At 42.0% G+C, this 22995-nt stretch overlaps 1 protein-coding gene across 35 annotated transcripts in view; it reads left to right on the plus strand.

Annotated features, from left to right (window-relative positions):
• Positions 1–22995, plus strand: part of ank2b (ankyrin 2b, neuronal) — a 151581-nt gene that overhangs the window by 123092 nt on the left and 5494 nt on the right. For 18 of the 35 annotated variants that reach the window (XM_069518395.1, XM_069518394.1, XM_069518399.1 and 15 more), the window contains 9 exons: positions 86–208; positions 1066–1098; positions 1389–1410; positions 3736–8277; positions 8761–8838; positions 8994–9125; positions 9209–9358; positions 10034–10247; positions 10595–10655. In XM_069518395.1, coding sequence (XP_069374496.1) covers positions 86–208; positions 1066–1098; positions 1389–1410; positions 3736–8277; positions 8761–8838; positions 8994–9125; positions 9209–9358; positions 10034–10247; positions 10595–10655 — 5355 coding nt within the window. Of the gene's footprint in view, positions 1–85; positions 209–1065; positions 1099–1388; positions 1411–1833; positions 1873–3735; positions 8278–8760; positions 8839–8993; positions 9126–9208; positions 9359–10033; positions 10248–10594; positions 10656–22995 lie in introns of all 35 variants that reach the window. The other 17 variants (XM_069518419.1, XM_069518420.1, XM_069518421.1 and 14 more) reach the window with 15 other exon arrangements.

A 22995-nucleotide genomic window follows, 5' to 3' on the forward strand; every position in this document is an offset into this window, starting at 1 on the left:
CGCCATTCCTTATTTATTTATTTTACACAGAAACAAGCTCAAGCCTTGAATGACTGACCCCTGCTGCACTGTTTGGCTGTTGCAGATAAGAGACAACACTCAGGAGCCGTGTGGCCGCTTGTCCTTTATGAAAGAACCAAGGAACTACAGGTCACTCACCCAGAATGCTATATGCAACCTCAACATCACCCTCCCATCGTACTGTAAGGTGAGGACCCTTCGCTGTTGTTTGACTCAACAACAGAGGAGCCTATCTCTGTTAGTTCTTGTAAGTAAAACTGGCAGTTGCACTAAAATGAAGTGCTCTGGTTGCTTGTAAGCTGGACCATACTGTAACCTCCGTAATCACCTGCTTATCACCTAATATACATGTTTGACATCCCAGAGGCAAATGAGCTGCCAACATTATTGGTTTATACATTATTCATTTTTATGGATTTTAAATGGGTCAAGTAATCAGAGGTGGGAAGTAACTATACATATAATTTGTTACAGTACTTAAGTAGATTGTTCAGGTATCTGTACTTACCTATAGAATGTATTTCTCTGGTAAATTCTTGCTTTTACTTTTTTAAACAAATATCTGTACTTTCTGCTCCTTACATTTTCTAAACAAGCTTGTTACTTTGGTTTTAATGCACAAGCTGTGAGTCTCAGTTTGCTTTGTACAGAAACAGCCGGAAGTTTATAGTTTTAGTACATTTCAGAACCTGTCCTTTTATTCTTTTACTTGAGTAAAGAGTTTTAATCAGTACTTGTGCTTTTTTTAACCTCAAGTATTTGAACTTTGACTTAAAGAATGTACTTTTACCACCTCTGCAAGAAACAAAAAGATGTAAGTGAGATTCAGGCTAACATGATAAAGATAAATGTAAGATTTTTAGATTCAAGCTTTTTGCCTTATACATCTTCTGAGACCACTTTGGCTTCCCCACAAAATCCCACTGACCTGTTGTCTGTGTTGCTGTGGTAACCCCACGTCGCTTGTCTTTTTCCCCACTTTAATGTTACTGTTGTTTCTATCTGTACATCTCTCTGCTTCTCGCTGCTTCTTGCTCCCAAAAGGAATCCGATTCAGACCAAGAGCAAGAGGATGAGGTAAAAGCAGCCACCGCTTCCCACTCCATCACCCACTAATTAGCTCTGCTTATCTTTCCTGTCCACTGTCTTACCACCAGAACTAAAAAGCTTTAAACACTTTAGAGTTTAGTTTGCTTTAGTAGATTAGATTGTGATTTCTCAGTGGTGTAGCCCATGATTTAGTGTCATTAGATGTGTCCTGTGTCTTTTTCTCCATGTGGTAGAAGTTGTAGTAGTTTTTATATATTTGGTGCATTCAACAGATATTACGAGACTAACTGTGATCCTCTTTCCCATATTTTTTCCAGACCAGCAGAACGCAGGAGAAATGTAAGATTGATCTTTTTATTCGGCTTTTGCTATAACCTTTACTAAAATCGTTACCTTGCTGTATTAATAAAGCATGTTTTAATTAATCAAACTAATATAACAATAGCACTAGTATTGTATGTCTGTTACAAGCAAGACTAATGTAGTTGAAAATACAGTAGAGTGCATAGGATTAACCAGACTGACACACTGGCACACCTAGCTTCACTCATAGCTTTATAGCAGACAGTCCATACTATCAAAGTCCTTTAAGCTTCCTGTATTTTTGTCTTGTCACACAAACAAAAAAGCCAAACCCACACCTCCCCATGTCAATGTTATGTTCCTCCTGAGGCTTAACTTCACTTTTTACGTTTTCACTGCTGTTTTTTATGATTTCACATCCACATCGATAATTTAACTCTTTCCCCTTCACAATTTGAGACCGGACTTATGGAGAAAGAGTGAAACACTCCCATCTACGTACGTACACCGACCTTATACTCATTGGTAGTGATGTTAATGTCTCAGTGGCCTCGAATTTAACACTGGCCTGACAGGCAGCATTAGTCTTATTTTCATCATGTCTTTTTGTGCTTGCTACAAACGACCTCAGTTGTGTTGAGCTTCATTAAATGAAGCAATTAGGTTATATCAACACTAAAAAGTGCTAGCATTTTTATCACCTCAGACCACTATAGTCAGAACAATTTGCCAAACATTTTTCTTAGTTTAGCAAATAATTAGACCTCTCACAAGGAACCTTTTTAACTTTTATAACAATTAAACTTTTAATGTCATATTAATAGACTCAGTACAGTTCAATTAATGAGACACAATTGCTGAGAAAGTGTTTTACAACTTCCTGTGGGATGTATAAGTTCCAATCCCACGCAGTTAGTTACAGGTATACAGCAGTAACCATCATAGAAAGTACAAGTACACAGTAGCACACATGGACTCAACTGGCTGATACTACCGTCTTCAAAAATGTGTTGCTCACTCTTGCACTCAGTTCCCGAAACTGAATGTATATGACCTTACTAGCACCCAGTTCCAGGAAATTAGGAGCCACAACACTAGTATTCCTCCATCTGTAGTCCTCTAGTGTAATGGTAAAGCAAAATGAGTCAACATCCCTACCGGCTCTAAGTCTCTTACCCCTTTTTGCCTTGTTCATGTAGCAATGCAATAATGACATACATAGAAAATGACAGAAAGCTTTTTATTTAATCTTATAACAGAACAGTCTATGTAATACATGAGGCAATATTCCTAGATGATACAGATATTGAACATAGAAGCATTCGTTTTGTAAATGGTTAAAGAACTCCCCACATTATTGAATGGGCCATACTGTATTCACAGTCAGCTTTCGATCATGAGCACCTCATATCCTCCAACTGACCATTGAATTCCTGGATTAAACCTTTTATTGACACCATTCTCTCCTCACCACGTCCTCTCCATCAGCACCTCCCTTTGCTTTGCATGGAAATAACTTGCCTTACATACATGTGTATGCGTGTGCTTGTGTGTCTGTATGACTATGTGTAATGGTTTGTTAATGAGAATTCATTTGTCTTTTGTTTGTGTGCTTTGATTTGTCTCCTCACAAAACCATTTGCTTGGTTTTGTGCACAGTTTTTTTTGTTATTTCAGTTTCCATTTATATTTCAAATGTATAATTAGGCAAAAAATAAACTGGAGGGCGAAGGGAATTAAAATTCTGTCCCTCTTTGCAAGATGTTGCTGTCTAGTATTCCTGAGCTCCTCTTTCTTCTTTAGTATCTGTGAAAATAAATGATCTGCTTTGTGCTATAATGAAAATCATTGCAAATCATCAAGTTATCACTGGCTTTCTTTGATAGACAATTAACATTCATAAGTGTTTTCAAGCCATTTTGCCTCATCACGTTGACATTTGTCACACATCCGAGCAATCTTGAGATGTTTCTTTCTCTGTTTTCTTTGTTTTTTCATCATACATGTCGGTTTTTTGGTCACCTGGTTTCATTCATTGTTTATTTTTATGTATATGAGTTCTGTTTTCTAGTTTGTCTTGTGAGTGTGGGTGGGCTGAGTGTATACGCAAGTTATTTCCTGCTCATGTCCTTTCCCATCAGTTTTGTGTAGTCTTTGCTTTACCACAATTCCCCAGAGACATATGAAAGTATAAGCCCAGTTCCTCTGATACCCTGCTGTAGAGCCCGTTGTGATTCTGTTGTCCTATGATCCCTGCAGTGTGCTCCAATCTTGTCCTGACCACATTTTCCAATGTCTGTCTCCTTTCATTTGAATTTTTGATTTTCTTTACTCCTTACTTTATCTTCTTCCATATGGAAGATGAAGAGCGGGAGACATCAGTCCTGAAATCAGAGTTGATTCGAGAGCCAGACCTTCTATCCGACGTGTCAGAGATGAAACAAGATTTGATCAAAATGACTGCCATCTTGACTGCAGACTCAACAGAGAAATCCCCTTCCTTAGGGGGGTGTGGTCTAGAGAAAGGAACTGAGGACATTTCTGGAGAACCGTTAGAAATAATGGAAAAGGACTTAGAAAAAGTCAAAGAGGACCTAGAGAAAGTCAGTGAGATACTAAGGAGTGGAACATATGAGGGCGAGGTGGCAGAGGAGGCAACAAAAGCAGCTAGAATGTCAGAGGAGTGGGTTCTTCTCTCAGACAGTGAGATAGAAGAGGCCAAAAAGATGGCGGCAATAGAAATTCAAGAGCCTGTTTTACGGGAAAGTAGATCTAACAGAGGGGCTCCCAGACCTAAAGCCATAAAGGACAGCGGTGATCTTAAAGAATACCTCTTGGATGCACCAGTAAACTCCAAAGTAAAAGCTAAGAAAGAGCCAGCCATACAAGAAACATTCACTGATGTTGTACTGCAGAAAGTTGCGAAAACAACCACTCCAACCAAAGTGCAAGTAAAAACCACTGCTGCTGATGTTAAAAAGCCAATCAGAAGAAAGGGGAAAGACCAGGGCCAGGCAGAGGAATCAACAGAGGCAGGTGGTCTTCTAAGTGTGTCAACAATCCCTGCTCCAGTATCGCCTGTATCCCCAGTGGTTGAAGAAACTCCGATAGGGTCAATAAAGGACAAAGTCAAAGCTTTACAGCAGAAAGTTGAGGCAGAGCAAAAGAGCAAAAAGGTCACTGGAAGCAAGCCTTCACAATTGCCTGTTATGGGCAAGTCCTCTCCTAAAGCCAAAGAAAGCCCTAAATTGGATCCCCCTAAATCCCCTAAATCTGAAACTGAAAAACTTGAGGAGACAATGTCAGTTAAAGAACTGATGCAAGCATTCCAAACAGGGCAGGACCCCTCAAAGAGAAAAACTGGGCTGTTTGAGCTCAAAACATCCACAGCATCAAGATCGGAGAAAACCACAAAATCAGAAACCATCCAATCAAAATCCACGACCAAAGCAATAACATCACGTGTTTCTCAAGAGAGAGAAGTATCTTTGGATTCAAAACCCCGCAAGAAGGAGACAACTAAGCAAGACAAGTCAGTTGATCCTGCCCATTCAGAGCTGACTGAAACTGTAGACTTTGGAAATTGTGGCCTTGATGACAGCTCGGACAGCTCAAAACATGAGGGGGTGGCAGATTCACTAAGTGCTAGTTCTGGAGATGGAACTCATCTAAGCTCTGAGGACAGCTATAAACATGAGGGTTTAGCCACACCAGGCACAAGCCCTGAAAGTCTGTGTCCTTCTCCCAAATCTGGACAGCACGCAACTCCATCACCAGTTACCACAACAGTCAAAACACTAAGTAAAGACACAGAGAAGTCTGGAGACTCTGGTTTAGGGGCCACTGGTGAACAACTATCAACAGAATTGTCCCTCCCTGTTTCTTCCAGCGAAGCTCCAGATGACCACACTACAAGTGAGTCCACATCTGTTAGGAGGAGTGAGTCTAAGCCATCTAAACCCCAAAAGCTTACAAAAAGAATTTCAGAGACAGTAGAAACTTTTCTTAGCGATGACGAGAGCCCTGATCATCGGTTAGAATTGGCTTTAATTGGTTCTCCAGCCTCTAGATCCTTGTCTCAGCGGCAAGAAAGCTTAGAGCTGCCTTTAATACAAGACTCAGATGCGCTCAGCCCATTAGCTGATGATTCTTTGACAATAAGCCACAGAGACTCTCTAGAGGGTAGTCCTCTTATGGAAGAAAATTCCTCGCATAAGTCCCCAGACTCCATTGAACCTAGCCCAACCAAGGAATCACCTCCTCATGACTCCTTGGAGAGCAGTCCGGTAGAGCAAAAAAGCCACCCTATCTTCCCATCAACACTAGGTCCACCTAGTAAATCCTCTAGCCACCCAGAGCCCAGCAAAACCACAGAATCCCCGCATGATGCATTGCGTGGTAGGCTGCTTCGAGACCATGAGACTAGTGCTGATGATGACAGTTGTGAGCAGACATCTCAGATGACAAGTTCCGGTAAGAGTCCCCTCTCCCCCGACACTCCTAGTTCTGAAGAGGTAAGTTATGAGGTTAACTCTAAACCCCCTGACCATACATTCCTCTCGGTTCCATCCAACCCGGCTGTCATTCCAGAAGAAGAAGAGGATACATCAGACAGCTATGAAACTAAAAGAAAAATCACTCCAGAGGAGGAAATGTTTAAGATGGCAGCCAAAATAAAAACATTTGATGAAATGGAACAAGACGCGAAGAGCAAAAACAAGTCTAGGAAAGATTTGTTTTCCTCAGCAGATGCCAAAATAGGCGATGACAGCTATGAAACGTTAGAGCCCACAAGTGAGAAGCTTTCGCAAAGTGAATGTTGGCTCGATAAACCCCCAGAAGATTCAAAGTTAGCTCTTTTTGTTGATCCCCATATTAAAGTAAAACCTCCCTCTCCTTTTTCAGCAGGTTTGCATGATGGATCCCACAGCAAAGAGGTCAAGAACACAACAACAACCAGTGTCACTTCAGAGGGGCCTCACTCTGTCTCAGACCAACATCATTCAAACACAAAGACACAAACAAACGAACAAAGACTCTCCCCATCTGTAAAATGTGATGCAGACAAAAAGGCTGCTGGAACTTCAAACACTGAAAACAGGACTGATGAACAAAAGGAAGAGTGCTTAAGGAAGTCAACAGAATGCAAAGGAGACAACAAAAATGGTCAAGAGTTAGGTGCTAGCAGGCAACTGACTGGTACACAGAAACCAGGTAACAATATAACAGATGAAGTCAAAGGAGATCACAGGGAGCATACAACAGCACCAGAAGCTGGACTTGGTCCAACTGTTGCTGCAGGTCAAACAAAGGAACTGTTCAAACCAGAGGTCTGCATCTACGATGACACGGAGGAAGAGGATGAGGCATTGGAACCTCCCAGAACTGAGTCAAAAGGTGTTACTGCAAAGGCAGACACTGACTCGTGGTCTGCCATGCGGGAGGATGATGCCACTTTTGCAGCTCGTGTCAAAGAGGAGGAACAGAAGATACTGAATTTAGTGGTGGACCGTCAGTCTCTTCAAGCAACTCCAGACACAACACCTGGTAGAACACCAACAGAAGAGAGCACTCCTACCAGTGAGCCCAATCCTTTTCTGTTCCAAGAAGGGAAGCTCTTTGAGATGACCCGAAGTGGTGCTATTGACATGACTAAGAGAAGCTATGAGGAAGAGGGGGGTGGCTTTGCCTTTTTCCAGTTAGGTGAACCACCTCTAGAGGAGCCTCTCTTAGAAGAGGCCAGGCAAGAAGGTAATAGATCAGCAGCAGAACCTGAAGTTGGCCTCAATCTTATACTAGAGGTTAAGACTGAGGAAGATGAAAAATCTAAAGAATCATCTGATTCTCAGCTTCAGTCCCCACCACAAGGTGATCAGACAGGCTCAAAGGCTGATGCCTCCAAATCTAAAATCCCTAAAATGGGAATTTCAGCTTCAGCAAAACCTACAAAGAAAGACCAGACATCCCCTGAAGGTCTAGATATTAAAACAGACAAAAATATTAATGAAGGATCCTTAGATGTAGACTCAAGTTTCTCTGACCAAATGATAACAAATGTACAAACAGCAGAAACTACAGTTACAAGATCTGTTTACTCTGAGCAAGGCCAAGAGTCGTCTGACTCCTCTCCAGAGGAGCCACAGTCAGTGATAGAAGCCCCCAAACCAACAGGCAAGTCTAAACAAAGTGCTTCCAGTAGTGTTAAAAAGACTCCAGGCAAAACACAAGCTAAGTCTGCTCCTCAAGGTAGGGGTAATACATCTAATACAACTTCCTCTTCAACCTCTCTTAAAAAAGAGGCCTCCTTCACATCTGAATCTAAATCTAAAATTCCCATTAAAGCGAGCACCATCAAGCCTGATTCTACTGTCAAACGTGTCGAATCTACCCAAGACAAAAAGCTTAAAGTCCCAGTAAAAAAGGATACAAGGAGAAAATCTGAGACAGACGCTGGTCCCTCTGTGGATGTCAAAACCAAGACAACATCTTCCAAAGCCAAGAGCTTTTGTGAAGGGGAGTCTACCACTACTAAAAAACCTAAAGGCTTCCAATCCAGATTGCCAGTCCGGGGCAAAAGTGGTCAGTCATCTCATTCACCAGCACCCACTAAAGAGAAAAGTACGCCACGCAAAAAGTCCATTGAGTTCTTTGAGGAGATAAGCGATGAGGCAGCGAAACTCGTGGCAAGGTTGGCACAGGCAGAGAAAGAGAAAGAACAAGAGGCTGCAGCCGCCAACTCGGATGATGAGAGCAGTCTCATTGATCCATCAATCATAGAAAAAGAAACCTTCTCTGAGATGCAGTTCCCTCCTTCAGGAGACGTCTTTCCTATTAGACCACTGTGGGACGACCCTGTGGAGACACAGATGCAGCGAATTCCAGATGATAAAGTCCAAAGTCAAGGTATCCCCCAGTATAAGGGGCTATTCTCTATATATTCTCTTCTGCCTCATTAGTAAACATTAGATGTAAAGATGCTGCCTCTCTGTCTCTTGTAGTTAAGTCCCGTTGTATTCGAAGAATCCATGTTGCTGTTTCGCTTGAGCTTTGTTTGTGTTTGTAACAGCGTCTCTCTTTCCTTCTATGTGTGCAGAAACTCTCAAGATTGACTTAAAGGCTTCATGGAATTTAGCAACTAAAACATTTAAAGATGAAAGTGTAAATAATTACTTGAACAATCACATGTATTGTGAATACATTTTTTTAAATCATAGTTTACCGCTACTTTATCTGATTTTTAAGGATTTACCAATCAAACAATAGTAGAGAAACACGAAAGCCAGTGAATATTTTTTCAGATATTGTTTGTACGTCTTTTTTTGTTTGATTGTTTTTGATCTGGTATATCATCTGTGTCCGCTCATCGCTGTCCGGTGGTATTTGCAGTAGACCCACATGATGAAGCAGAGAGAAAAGAGCAACGGTTGGCCATTATAGCTGACCACTTAGGCTTCAGCTGGACGGGTGAGTCGCACACATTTGTAAAAGTGATCAAACCCTTATGCTCAAAATATAGATTGTTACTTAAATTTTGTCTGGCTGTCAGGAAACATAATTTCAGATATTTTTGAAGTTTATTTTGACCATAACCATTATTATATCTTATTCTGTCCTCTTAGAGTTGGCAAGAGAAGTGGAGTTCAGTGAGGAGAGGATCAACCTGATAAGGATTGAAAACCCCAACTCACTGCAAGACCAAAGCCATGCCCTTTTGAAACTCTGGGCAGAGAGGGAGGGAAAGCATGCTACAGGTCAGTGATTAATGATGTTTCATCGTAAAAGGTCTTACTAGAATTTAAAGTGGAACTTTTATGATTGTTATTTGTTTTTACAGAGGCAACGCTGATCAAGAGACTGACAAAGATCAACCGAATGGACATTGTTCACCTTATTGAAACCAAGATTATCAAGTCCACTCAGGAGGAGACATCATCACACACCTATGCAGAAATTGAGCGGACAATAGCACTGGATCATAGTGAAGGTGAACAATACTAATGCTATACTGTTGATTTAGTTGTTGTTATGTGTATGTATAATGCTTTAATTGATTTGGAACAATCCGCCTTATTTGGAATATAAGGGAATTAAATCACACACGCTATTCTTCAGGAGAACGGGTGGATCTGTCACGCTGTGTATGGACGCTGACCCTCTATTTGTCCCACTAAAACATGCAAAAATATATATGATAACGAAATTGACACCCACAAGTTGCAATTATTAGTTTGCATTGTCAAGAAGATTAACTAAACACTCATTCCAACTGGATGTCAACCTACAAACAAAGACCAGAAAGGGAGCAAAGCATCTCAACTCCAAACAAATCACATACAAACAATACGTTTCCCCCAAACCCCACATTCATATCATTTATCAGTTCACCAAATGAAATAGTTTGTTTGTCCCGAAACAACAGACAGACACATACAAATAATCCACAATATATATCACCAACTCTAACCGCCCAGAAAATGAGTCCTGGTCCCACAGTGATCCCCAAAAGTTTCACCAAAAGAACAGTTTTCTTGTCCTCCCCATCACATTTGCTATACAATAAAGTAAACTTAGGTCACCTTCTTACAGATTGTTGACTGATTACATCAGTCATGTATATTTACTCTTCCTGTACTAAATACCTGTTCTGTATTCTTGTCAGGTTTCTCTGCACTTCATGAAGACATTGACAGCCCTCGGCCAGGCAGGCGCACAGAGACAACAAGTAGGAGCCCAGGCTCAGGACAAGAGGTACCCATGGTGTCAGCAGAGGACCTGTCCCCCAGTTTTTCATCACTTCATGAGACAGACTCCACAGCAACAGGCCTTAGAAATACCCAGAAGGAGAAATTACAAAAAGAAATGGAAATAAAATAGTAAGTTCTCCCAAATGTTTAATGACGACACTCATATTTGCTCACACTTGCTGTTTTCATATCATCAAAAATCATGTTCATATGTTGTGCTACATCTCAGCCCGCTCAATAAGCTGAAAAATATCCAGTAAACTCAAATTGAGCATTTCTGATTTTTGATATGCACACATCTGACAATAAGAGTGACACCTATTTCTGACTAAAAGAGTGGACGTGTTTACTTTCCTTGCTGCTTAGCTTTCTGTAGCTTAAACTAGTGTGATGTGGAATATATTGTTTTTTACATTATGGAAAAAAAAAGAAAACAACCATCCACACACTGAAAATTGAAATGTTCTTTTTTGCAGCTCATCACAAAGAATATATGAGGAAATGAAGGACTCAGTACACACAGGCGGTTTTAAACAAGTAAGTCCTTTCTTCACATTGTACAGCACCTCTCCCTACAACCTCCGATCCCATGTGATTGACCCTGTGTACAAAGGGGGACCCAAGTTAGGTCCCCACATTGCCGTACCTACTTACCCCTCTGTTGATCCATGTGATGATGAGGGGGCAGCTGGGTATGAGGGGGCTGAAGGGGGGAAGGAGTGGAGCTTGGAGTGTCTACAAACCTCCCCTCCTGAATATGATGTTGATTATTTGTCACTGTCCCGTTGGCGAGAGTCCTCCATTAGCTCTCGAACAGGTGTATGCGAGAGTCGACCATTGTCTGTGACTGATTTTGCCGAGAGCTTGATTGAGTGTGAACAGGCTGAACAAGACTTCAGGAAGCTGTCTATGGAGCTCACGGAACCCGATGAGGTCTGTGAAAAGGAATGCTTTACACAAGGATCAAAAAGTGAACAAATTCTCCCATCTACTCCGCCTCCTGTTACTGCATCCACACAACCTGTGCAGTCCAAACGTATGGCTTCAAGACACCTGGATGAAGTTTCACATCGACTATATAAAGTCCTGTATGGATATGATGTTGAGCTGATAGATTCCAATACTGAGGATGAAGATGCAATTCCAGCTGGGGTCAAGAAGGATGAAGTCGAGGCAGAGGTTTCTAACTCTGAGCATGAGATTGATGTTTACGAGGCCACGTGTTCAGGTGACCTTGATGTCAACTCCAGCGACAACATAAATCAAAACCTGGATCCAACCGCTCAAGAATTAGCAGGTTCTTCCGATGTCAGTCACACTAGTCCAGGTTTAACATCTCAAAAAGCAGAAGTCATGAGCTCAGTTGGCTTCTTTCAGTTGTCACATGACTCAAGTTTTGAGAAAACGTTCAGATCAAATCTACCTGAAAACGAGGCTGTGTTTTCAGTAGAGTCTACAACAGACACCGAAGAATCCAGATATAGATCTTGTTCACCAGAATCCTTACCTGAAACACTTGGTGAACCTCATAGTTCTGTTGATTACAGATCATGCTCCCCTGAATATGTGTCTGATTCGATATTACTTACAGAGAGTAGGGCGTCATCACCAGATTCAGCGCTGTTGGTAAATGAGCTGAATTTCCTTGCACCTGATTCTGCAGTACCTCCGTTTAGACCATTGTCTCCTCTGCCACCCCCTGTTTTTCCTTGGGAAAGCAGTGATAGTGCATCTGCTCAGGAACAGCCATTACTGAGTCCACCTGAAGGCACTTCTATGCTCCTGACATCAGAAGCCGAGGAGAGGCCTTTGACACCGATGGTTTCAAACAAAAGACCGTTTGGAAGGCCTGTATCGCTGGGCAGTGATTATTTCAGTGAGAGACCCATCTCCCCTCAGTCTTTAACTTTTGACTTGAAAGAAAGAACATCATCACCCGAGTCTGTCATTTCAGAGACTGAGCAGTGGCTTTTTACATCTTCTGAGAATGTAACTGTGTCCCCTGAGAGGAGATCATCATCTCCTGAATCCATAAGGTCAATCACTGCACATTGTGCACTTCAACCAGACTCCCCTATACCAGAATTTAGACATGCTATCCCTGAGTCTGTGACAACCTGTCAATGTAGATCATCCTCACCTGAGTCAGTGTCATCAGATATGGTCTTTGAAAGCAGAGTTTTGTTAACAACGGCTTTTGAAGACAGACCCTCATCCCCAGAATCTGTAGCATCTTTAAATGGATATAAAGCATCGTCACTTGATTCACAGATACCTGAATTCAGTACCAAATGTCCTGACACAGCTATTGTAATGAAAGGGGAGCGATTCAGTTCACCTGAATCAGTATGCTCAGATGTAGAATATGGCTCCATGTCTCCGGCATCACTTAACCATGACAATAGAGCTTCATCACCTGCCTCAGTAGAATCTGGAGTTGAACCTCAATGTGTTTTACCTGTCGCTGGACATAGAGTTCCCTCCCCAGACTCAGTTGAATCCTCACAAATTATGTATGATTCCATATCTGCTGATAATAGACCAAAATCACCTGAACCATTAATGTTTGATGTTAAGAACAAACCACCAACACCAGTGGAATTAGTATCAGAGGATGATGATGATGACTGGGTTATAATATGTATGTCTGATATTGAGAGAAGTTCTCCAGAACCAGTGTCTGAATACAGACCAGTTTCTCTGTTGTCAACCGTGTTCGGTATTAGAGCATCTTCTCCTGAATCAGAAACTTTAAAGAAAGTTGTGTTGTCCGATACAGATTATGAGGGTGAACCATTGCTGTCACATCTTGAGAACAGGCCGTTATCTACTGATTGTGGTGGTTCCGTTAATGATTTTGGGCCATTGTCGAATCCTGAGACTGACAAACCTCCTGAAGAAGACAAGGCATCTCAGCCAACACAAGCTGCAATTAATGTAGAAGTGGCATGTATTGGAAAGCAGTTTGATGAAAAATCTAATGTAATTGATCTGGAGGAGGTAAATAATGAAGAAAAAAGCAAAAGCTGTGTCCTGTCAAAATCGTTTGAAGAAAATCCCCAGAAACACAGTATAACTGGAGCTCCCAAGATACAATCAGCAGTGGCTGATGATTGTCACTCTGATATAGAAGCAGCTGAGGACCTTTCAGCTGATGTAATTGCAGAAGAATTATCTCATGTGTTTGATAAAGAAAGGCCAAAGGAGGAAATGACTAAGAAATCAATCAAATCAGATTATGAAACTTTGCAGGATATTAGAAAACATCAAAATGAATCATCTGAGTTTATAACAACACAAAAAGACACACAGGAATCCGATCAAGCTATGTCTCAGGAGACTGCATGTGATGATCTACCAGAGCCATCAGCATTCACTACAGTTTTACCTCAAGATCAGAAAAACCTCAGAGAGTCTTCAGTTTCTGTACTTCAGCATCCTGAGTCTTTATCTTTGACCAAATGTTCAGTGCCAGTCCATAGTTTTCTTATCTCTCAGATCTGTGACCCACAATATGTAGGAAAAACCTCCAGTCAAACCAATTCATATAAGATCGGTAAACATGAAACTGCTGCTTTGCAATCAGAAAAACACCAAAGAACCCTTTCACCTGATTCTGAAGCTGAATATAGACCCATGTCACCGGAATCACTTAGGATGCTGGAATCATTCAGACCAGATTCCCCCCACTCCGAGAGATCTGTAGATGGTTGGCAAGCTTTAACGCCAGATTCCCCCATTCCCCAGTACTCCTTCTCTGAACCCTCTCGAATTTATCACAGGTCAGTGTCAACAGAGTCATCATTGTCAGATCTGGAACTAGAGACCGATTCAAACATTGCATGTACTATTAAGGACAGACCGGCATCTCGTGATTCAGTATCATCCATAAACATGTACAGGGCACTATCACCAGACTCACCTATTCCTCAGTTTAAACAGTCTCCACCAGAATCCCTTTTTAATGCCAGATTGGATCGGTCTTCATCACTTGAATCAATAGATTCAGCCTCAGATCTAGAGTGTGGGAGTGTGTGTTTGTCATCATTATTATCCGAGAGCAGACTGTCTTCACCAGATTCTCTATCAGAATTTTCTAATTCGAACACACTGGGAACATCCTTGCCACCTGTTTCAGGTTGTTCAGATCTGAAACAGGTGGCTTTGTCTCTGTCACAACGCTGCTCTGAATTGACGCCTTCATCAAAAGATTCAGTAGTTCCTGGTGATAACTACAGAGGTGGCTCAACAATACTCCAATTCAAAACAGGGCTATCTGAATCAGTCACAGTTTGTGCTCATAAATCATCATCTCCTAAGTCAGTGATTTCGGATGTTGAACGATCAATTGAAGATATAGTTTCCTCCAAACCTGAATCACCAGAATCCCAACTGTCAGAGACCACAGAGAGGGCACTGGGTGGCAGTGGTCAAACTCTAAAGGCAATCCAGGTGCCAGTCTATAAACTTGTTTATGATGCTGAACTTCGGAGGCTTATTTCTCAAATATGTGATCCCCACTATGTTGGAGAGACATTTTGCAGTAAAACAGGGATTTTTGAGAATGCTGGAACAAGAACTGAGTATGTTCCAGAGGATTCTTCTGTCAAAGAGGGAGAGTCAGAGGATGATGTGAAGTTTATTGCAGATCCATCTGATCCAGATGTTCTGGGCGCAGTGCAAGGAAAGATTGAGGGGGAAGAGAGGTCAGTGTCACCTAAATCTGAGTCAGATTACAGGCATTTATCAGATAGGGAAGAGACATTAACAAGTACAGTCAGGTCTGATTCTCCAGATTCCCAAGATCCCCAGTTTTCTGCTGATGTTGCTACCATTTCACAGTCTCTGCCATATTCACCAGAATCACCAGTGTCCAATGAAATTGGACCTTTGTGCCCAAGTTCTCCAATGTCTTTCAATGAAAACGCAGCATTTCCAATCGACTCACCTTTACCAGACTTTACACCTGCGGTGCATGAATCTGTTACAACTTCTGTTGGTTACAGGTTCTCTTCACCAGAATCAGCACATTCGGATATCGAATATCAGTTGTCAACCTCAGATGATTTGACAGCTCAGAGAGCAGACTCACCCGAGTCAACTGCATTCATACTTGAAGAAAAGCAATCAACTGCTGGTGCAAAATTCAGACCAAACCAGCTTATACGTCAAATGTATGACCCTCAGTATGTAGAGGAAGCTTTGGTCAGCACACCTGAAGTGTTTGAATATGTTTCCACCAGTAAAGAGCATGTTCTCCTTGATTCAGATGCGGAGGAGACAGGTAGGCCAGCAATAAGAACATTGTCTCCTGATTCAACATCAGGTAACAAGTTCCAGACCTTATTGCCAGATTCTGCTTTACCACAACTTAACCAACATATAGAATCAGTTGTGTTAGTCACGGGCCACAGGTCATCAACACCTTTATCTATAATGTCAGAGACAGAAATTGATGTTCTGGACATGACATTTGCAGAGACCCAATGGAGATCCTTCACATCCGATTCTGAAAATGAGCTAAGGGCACTTTCACCTGATTCTCCCATACCTGACTTCAGAGAGTCTATATCAAACCCACCTGTTTTAACTGCTGAATGCAGATCCACTTCGCCTGGGTCAGTTTGTTATTCAGATATAGAGTGTGAAGATGGATCATTTCCCTCAGTATCTGATGAGCATCGACCCCAGTCCCCTGATTCTGTGGCATCCAGAGATGAAAGCCACGACCAGTCACCAGACTCACCTGTACCTCAATTCATAGAAAGAGCAGTTGAACGTTTCCCTTCATTTGTTGGGTTTAGGTCCGAATCCCATAAATCAACTCAATCAGATGTTGAGTGTGCACCTTTCTCTTATTCCCCCCTTGATAGAGAATTTAGACCAGAGCCATTAGAGTCAGAAGTTGAAAAGAGACCTCTGTCACCTGATTCTGAATCAGAATATAGACCGTTATCACCTACATCACTGACGTTGACTTCAAATTTCAGATCATCCTCTCCTGAATCAATTGGCTCTCTAAATCAATTCAGAGCTCTTTCACCAGACTCCCCCATTCCAGACTCAAGACAGGAGTCCATAATCACATACTCGAACTACAGGTCCTCCTCACCTGAGTCAGTGCTGTCAGATTTTGAAGTGGATATGGAATTACCATGCTCAGTTTTATTTGAGGACAGACCTTCATCTCCTGAGTCGTTCTCATCGCTATGTAAATACAGACACCTTTCATCTGATTCTCCCAAACTTGAGTTCACACAAGCTTTTGCTTTTCCATATGATGATGTCAGCAGTTACAGGCCAGCGTCACCTGAAACAGTTGCATCAGATATAGAATTTGCTTCATTGGTGTCGCAGCTGTTTGAAGTCGATGAGAGACCAGAATCTCCACATTCAGGCTTGTCTTTTTCTGAATACCAGCATTTGTCACCAGACTCTCCGATACCTCATTTTACTAATACTCTTACATTTACAGCAAATTATCAATCTTCATCACCTGAGTCACTATATTCTGATGAGGATTTGGAGACTGATTCGCATGTTCCCTGGCTTTTCGAGGATAGAGCAGTATCTCCTGGATCAACTACTTCCATAGATGAGTTCAAACCTCTTTCTCCAGACTCACCCATTCCTGAATTTACACAGTTGCAAGAATCCTTCATAACACACGTGGACTCAAGGTCTTCTTCACCTGATTCAGTGTTATCAGATTCAGAAATGCAATTATCATTCCCATTGGTTATAGAAGACCGACCTTCATCTCCTGAGTCCTTAGCGTCTTTCAGTAAATACAGAAGACTTTCTCCTGATTCACCTGTACCTGACTTTGGACAGGTTTCACTAGAGACTTATCATGGATTTAAAGATAGAAGATCATCGTCACCTGAATCAAAGGCTTCAGAAAAAGAATATGATTCTGTGAATTCACAGTTATTTGATTTTGATGAAAGAGCAGAATCAGAGGTGTTTGACTCTGACCCAAGATGTTTGTCTCTTGACTCTCCGATACCACAGTTCACAGTGAGCGCACCTATTTTAGCAAGAGTACGATACAGATCCACATCACCTGAATCAGTGCAGTCAGATTGGGATTTAGAGAGAGATTTATGTATCCCCTGGCTTTTTGAGGATAGAGCAGTATCTCCTGGTTCAACTGCATCAATAGATGAGTTTAAACCTCTTTCTCCAGACTCTCCAATACCTCAGTTCACACAGGCCCTACGTGAATCCACTGTTTGTCACATGGAGTCAAGGTCTCCTTCACCAGACTCAGTGTTGTCAGATTTGGAAATGGAGTTACCGCTTTCAATATTCTCAGAGAGCAGACCTTTGTCTCCTGAATCGCAAGCTTCAATCAGACTTTCTCCTGATTCACCTGTACCTGACTTTGGACAGGTTTCGTCAGAGACTTATCTTGGGTTTAAACCACAATACAGATCCACATCACCTGAATCACTGGATTCAGATTGGGATTTAGAGAGAGATTTATGTATCCCCTGGCTTTTCGAGGATAGAACAGTATCTCCTGGGTCAACTACTTCCATAGATGAGTTTAAACCTCTTTCTCCAGACTCACCCATTCCTGAATTTACACAGTCTTTGCAGGAGTCCTTCATAACACACATGGACTCAAGGTCTTCTTCGCCTGAATCACTGTTGTCAGATTCAGAAATGCAATTATCATTCCCATTGGTTATAGAAGACCGACCATCATCTCCTGACTCCTTAGCGTCTTTAAGTAAATACAGAAGACTTTCTCCTGATTCACCTGTACCTGACTTTGGACAGGTTTCACTAGATACTTATCATGGATTTAAAGATAGAAGATCATTGTCACCTGAATCAGAGGCTTCAGAAAAAGAATATGATTCTGTGAATTCACAGTTATTTGATTTTGATGACAGAGCAGAATCTTGTCAGTCAGAGGTGTTTGACTCTGATCTTAGATGTTTGTCTTTTGACTCTCCGATACCACAGTTCACGGTGAGCACACCTACTTTAGCAAGAGTACGATACAGATCCACATCACCTGAATCTGTGGATTCAGATTGGGATTTAGAGAGAGATTTATGTATCCCCTCGATTTTTGAGGATAGAGCAGTATCTCCTGGTTCAACTGCATCAATAGATGAGTTTAAACCTCTTTCTCCAGACTCTCCAATACCTCAGTTCACACAGGCCCTACGTGAATCCACTGTTTGTCACATAGAGTCAAGGTCTCCTTCACCAGACTCAGTGTTGTCAGATTTGGAAATGGAGTTACCGCTTTCAATATTCTCAGAGAGCAGACCTTTGTCTCCTGAATCTCAAGCTTCAATCAGACTTTCACCTGATTCACCTGTACCTGACTTCATGCCACCAATGTTTGAATTACCTGATACTATTTTTGGACATAGGTCAACATCCCCAGAGTCAGCATGTTCAGATATAGAATACATTGTTGTAAGCCTAGGATCACAAGTTTATGACAATAGAGCCTCTTCACCTGACTCAAGAGCATCTGTAGATGAATACCAGGCTCTGTCACCAGACTCGCCCATACCTGAATACAGACCAGCAATGCCTGAACGAGTTGTTGTGAATGTTGGGTATCGATCATCTTCCCCTGAATCCATTGAATCAGACATTGAGTATGCATTGAGTGACTCTTTGATGTCCATGAATTATGGTGTTGAGACTAGACATGATTCTCCTCAATCAGGAAGCTTAGAATTGAGGCCTCCATCACTTGAATCCATAGACTATGAACCCATGTCTCCTGACTCACCTCTTCCTTCATTTGCAGAAGATGTTATTGAAACCACAGAAACATACAGTGAGCGTTTGTCCCCAAAATCAATGTTGTCAGATACTGAATTTGATCTGGCATATTCAGCTTCATCTGCCACAGACGTCACTGACATGAAAACACTATCACCTCAGTCTGAGAGATCAGATGAAGAATGTAGAAACCGGTCCACTTACTCACCAAGTCCTGATTTTGCAAAGACTGCTGTAAAAAATGTCATAACTGTAAGAGACATATCACCCACTGAATTTTCAGATTCAGATCATTTATCACAAACTTTAGACCTGTTGAAAACAGATGACAGGACTCCATCACCAGAATCTGTTGAATCGGATAAAGAGGAATTACGATTGGCATCCAAACCATCAGTAGCTCAATTAACAGACCCAACTGCTGCCGAAGCATCCATTGATAACAATGCGTTATCAACAACAATAGTTCCTACCTCACTTGAGAAATCAGCCATTGTGGTAGCTGAGTATAATCTCATTCATGATGCTGAGTTATGGAAGCTGATTTCTCAAGTGCGTGATCCTCAGTATGCTGGAGAAACCTTCAGCGGTAAAACAGGGTTTATGCAATTTATTGGCAGCACAATAGAATATGGAAGTAGTGTTTCAGATGATGACCAAGATAAAATAACAGATGAAAATGTGAATTCCAAAGGACCACATTCAGAAGAGACAGAACCATTTACAACAGATGCCACCAGAGCAGATGATGGCTTTCCTTGCACTTTAAGTGCACAAGTCATGTCTGACATACCTGTTTCAGAATCAACTCCACCAATCATTGAGAATATGTTGTCTTCACAAGCAGCTCCATACAGACAGTCCAAATACGCATTTGAAGTACCTCCTGTTGAGGCAACCACAGATTCTAATGATGAGTGTGTGGTTGTATCAGAGTCTGACACAGAGGGTGACGATCTATGTTATTCACCAGAATCCTTGATAGACTACAGACCCATGTCCCCTAAATCAGCCATGTTATTAGAACCAAGAGCATCTTCCCCCGAATCTGAAACATCAGTTAATGAGAATAGACCTCTCTCACCAGATTCCCCCTTACCTGAATTTACAATAGAGTTACCAGAGTGTGTTACATTCCTGAGATCAGCCTCGTCGTCACCTGAAACTGTAGCATCAGATATAGATGATATGCCTCTGTATTCAGAAACTCAGTTTAGAGAATCCATACCGATGTCACTTGAATCCGCCACAGAAATGGCTGACCAAAGAGCATCATCCCCAGAATCCATGCCCGAGTTCAGCGAGAACAGGCGTCTCTCTCCAGACTCCCCCATCCCTCAGTTTACAGCATCATGGGAGGAGAGCATCACAACACATAGATCATCATCACCTGAATCTGTGTGTTCAGAGTCACATTGTGAGCTTATGGTCACATCCTCAAGAGCTGATGAGACTGAGAGAACATCCTCACCTGACTCTATTTCATCTGTCAATGAGTTCAAACGGCTATTACCCGACTCACCAGTACCTGAGTTTATGAGGATATTGTCCTCATATTTTATGGATGCTACCTACTTTGAAAGATCATATTCACCGGTGTCTTTTTCATCAGACTTAGAGTTTGAATCTTTGCCAACTGATTGTTGGATTGATGATAGCCCAAGGCCACTGAGTCCACATGCTGCCGGATCAGAGGAGGAATTGGATTTCTGTTGTGAGGATACTGAACCAAAACTTTTGAGTTGTGTGACATCGTCTTTATTACCTGAGCAGTATTCATCCATACCTAAAAATCAGATGGCTGTGTCACCATTAGTACTTCAAATCAGTGAGACAATGTCAGAGGAAGGACCTGCCAATCCTGACGGGCAAATATGGACAGAATCAGACACAGGAATTCTGTCACAAGATGAGAGGAAACCGCTCGGATCAGAGGATGCAAGTATCTCAACTTTAGAAAATACTGTTTGTGCGGAAGATGTGAGAAAAGACTTTGCTGTGAAGTCCTCACCAGCTGAAGACGTTCAAAGAAAGGAGGAGAAGATGCTTCTCCTCCATTCTGGAGAAGTAAAGAGCAAGACAGCTGATCAGAGGGTAAGAGTGAGAGCATGACCATCCAGCAAATTGGACTGAATTCATTAACATGCTAGTTGGATGAAGCGATAACACTGTGTGAAACATCAGGACATGTCTTAATGAAGTGATAACAAAATGGAGTTCGTAAATGTAGAGACTTTGTCCACAATGTGCCGAAGTGAGCAGAATGTTAAATATAGAATTATAATACCACTAATCATTCCTCCTCTTCTTATGTCTGCCTGATGGTGACATCATTTTAAAGTTGCATGTTTTGACCGTTTTGGAAAATAATCCCTGTGTGCAGTGAGAGTAACTCGGTGAAATGTTGATGTCATCTCTTTGGTGTTAACCAACCTTTACACTGATTTAAGTGGACTTATTTACATCATGTTCACATTCACTTACAGGCTTCTCCTCAGACACCAGAAGAAACAAAGTTTCTAACAGACGATGAGGTGCAAAGCACAACAGCAGCACAAGACCCCAGTGACATGGGCGTGCTGTTCACTAAGGAGAAACCAATGAAATCAATTCCCCTACAGCTACCTGAACAGAGCTCGATCACAACCCACAGGACTGTCACTCCAGTTCTACCTTCATTTGAGAAGAGTTTCTGTGTGGAGTCAGACAGATTGCATGCGTGCTCAGAGTGGGAGTTGTCCACAAAGGAGGCACAGTCCAGTGAGCTTTTTTCACCCATGTCCAGCCAGTTTCTGGTGCCACCAGATTATGAAGCAGTGTTCTCAGGACATCAAACCTTGAGAGTTTCAGAGTGTAGCCCAGCGTCTCCAGTGTTCAGCGACTCAGCTCAGGTTGTGACTGAAGTCACCACCGAGAGAGATTCGGAAACTGCTGAAGACTTGGAGTTTTCCCCAGGCTTTAACCAAGTCCTCTCAGAATTTGAGAAAACAGTATCAGAAATGGAATCAGAAGAACCAAAGGTGCCACCAAAAGACCTCATACCTCCTCAGGTCTCTAAGTCTCCGCAGCACTCTGACTCTGATGTGGAATTCTTTGACTGCAGACAAGCCTTCTCTGACTTCTCTGAATCAGAAGATATCAAACCGGAACATGAGATAGGCTATCATATCTCAGAGCCATCCTCCCCAATGCCTGGGAGTAGCCCTGGTATTGGTTCCCTGAAAGGGAGCCCTCAACACACTTCTCACCCTTTTCTCCGAGTGGAAGATTACAAGCGCTTCTCCTCAGGCAGTGAAAGCCTTGGGGAGTTTGCCTATGATTCTGAGGGCGACGTACCCAAATGTGAGGAACTTCCTTCAAGAGATCAGGCAGGGTATTACGATGACGACGACTTCCTGGGAAGGGTAAGAGGTTGAGCATGAGCGTGACACTGCACTGGCTGGTGTCTTGCCTGGTTCGGATTGGTTGCTGTGGTGCTGCATTCAAGACTCAGGAGATTGAACACACAAATCTGCACTTTATGAACTAGATTAGGCTGACGAGTGCTTTTGTGTGCATGAGTACCTAAACCTCCGAGAAAATAAAAAGCCTAACTGTGATGAGTTTTGCATTAGTGGTGACTGAAAGAACTGACCCTGGTGAACTACTGATGGCATATATGCGCTGTTTCATAGAACAGATTCAATAACATGATTATTATTTCACATCTCACCCTGTCTGCATCCTTTGAGTTGGGCTTGTTCTTCCCATCAGTGTGCGAAATACCCTGACAGTCTGGGGGTCCTGTGCAGATCAGGTCTACTCAAGCCACACGTCATGGAAGAAATCCAATTCCAAGTGTGTGTATTTAAATTAATGTTGCAGCTATTGTGACTCAATGGATAATAAAAAAAATTTGCACTTGCAGACCAAACATGCTCATGCACACAGCTATTGCTACACAGAAAATGAATACATCCGTGTGTTATACAGGAATACATATAACAGTGTGTATTGTGATAAACCTTAAGTATGATTTGTATTTGCATTTTAAATCTTCTGTGCCAGATCCCTCATATTTCGTGCACTGGTGGTTCACATTTTTGCATGTGTATTTGAGTTGTTGCATAACTTTTCC

The sequence above is a fragment of the Paralichthys olivaceus genome, chromosome 22, assembly GCF_024713975.1.
Source record: "Paralichthys olivaceus isolate ysfri-2021 chromosome 22, ASM2471397v2, whole genome shotgun sequence".
NCBI classification, from domain to species: Eukaryota; Metazoa; Chordata; class Actinopteri; order Pleuronectiformes; family Paralichthyidae; genus Paralichthys; species Paralichthys olivaceus.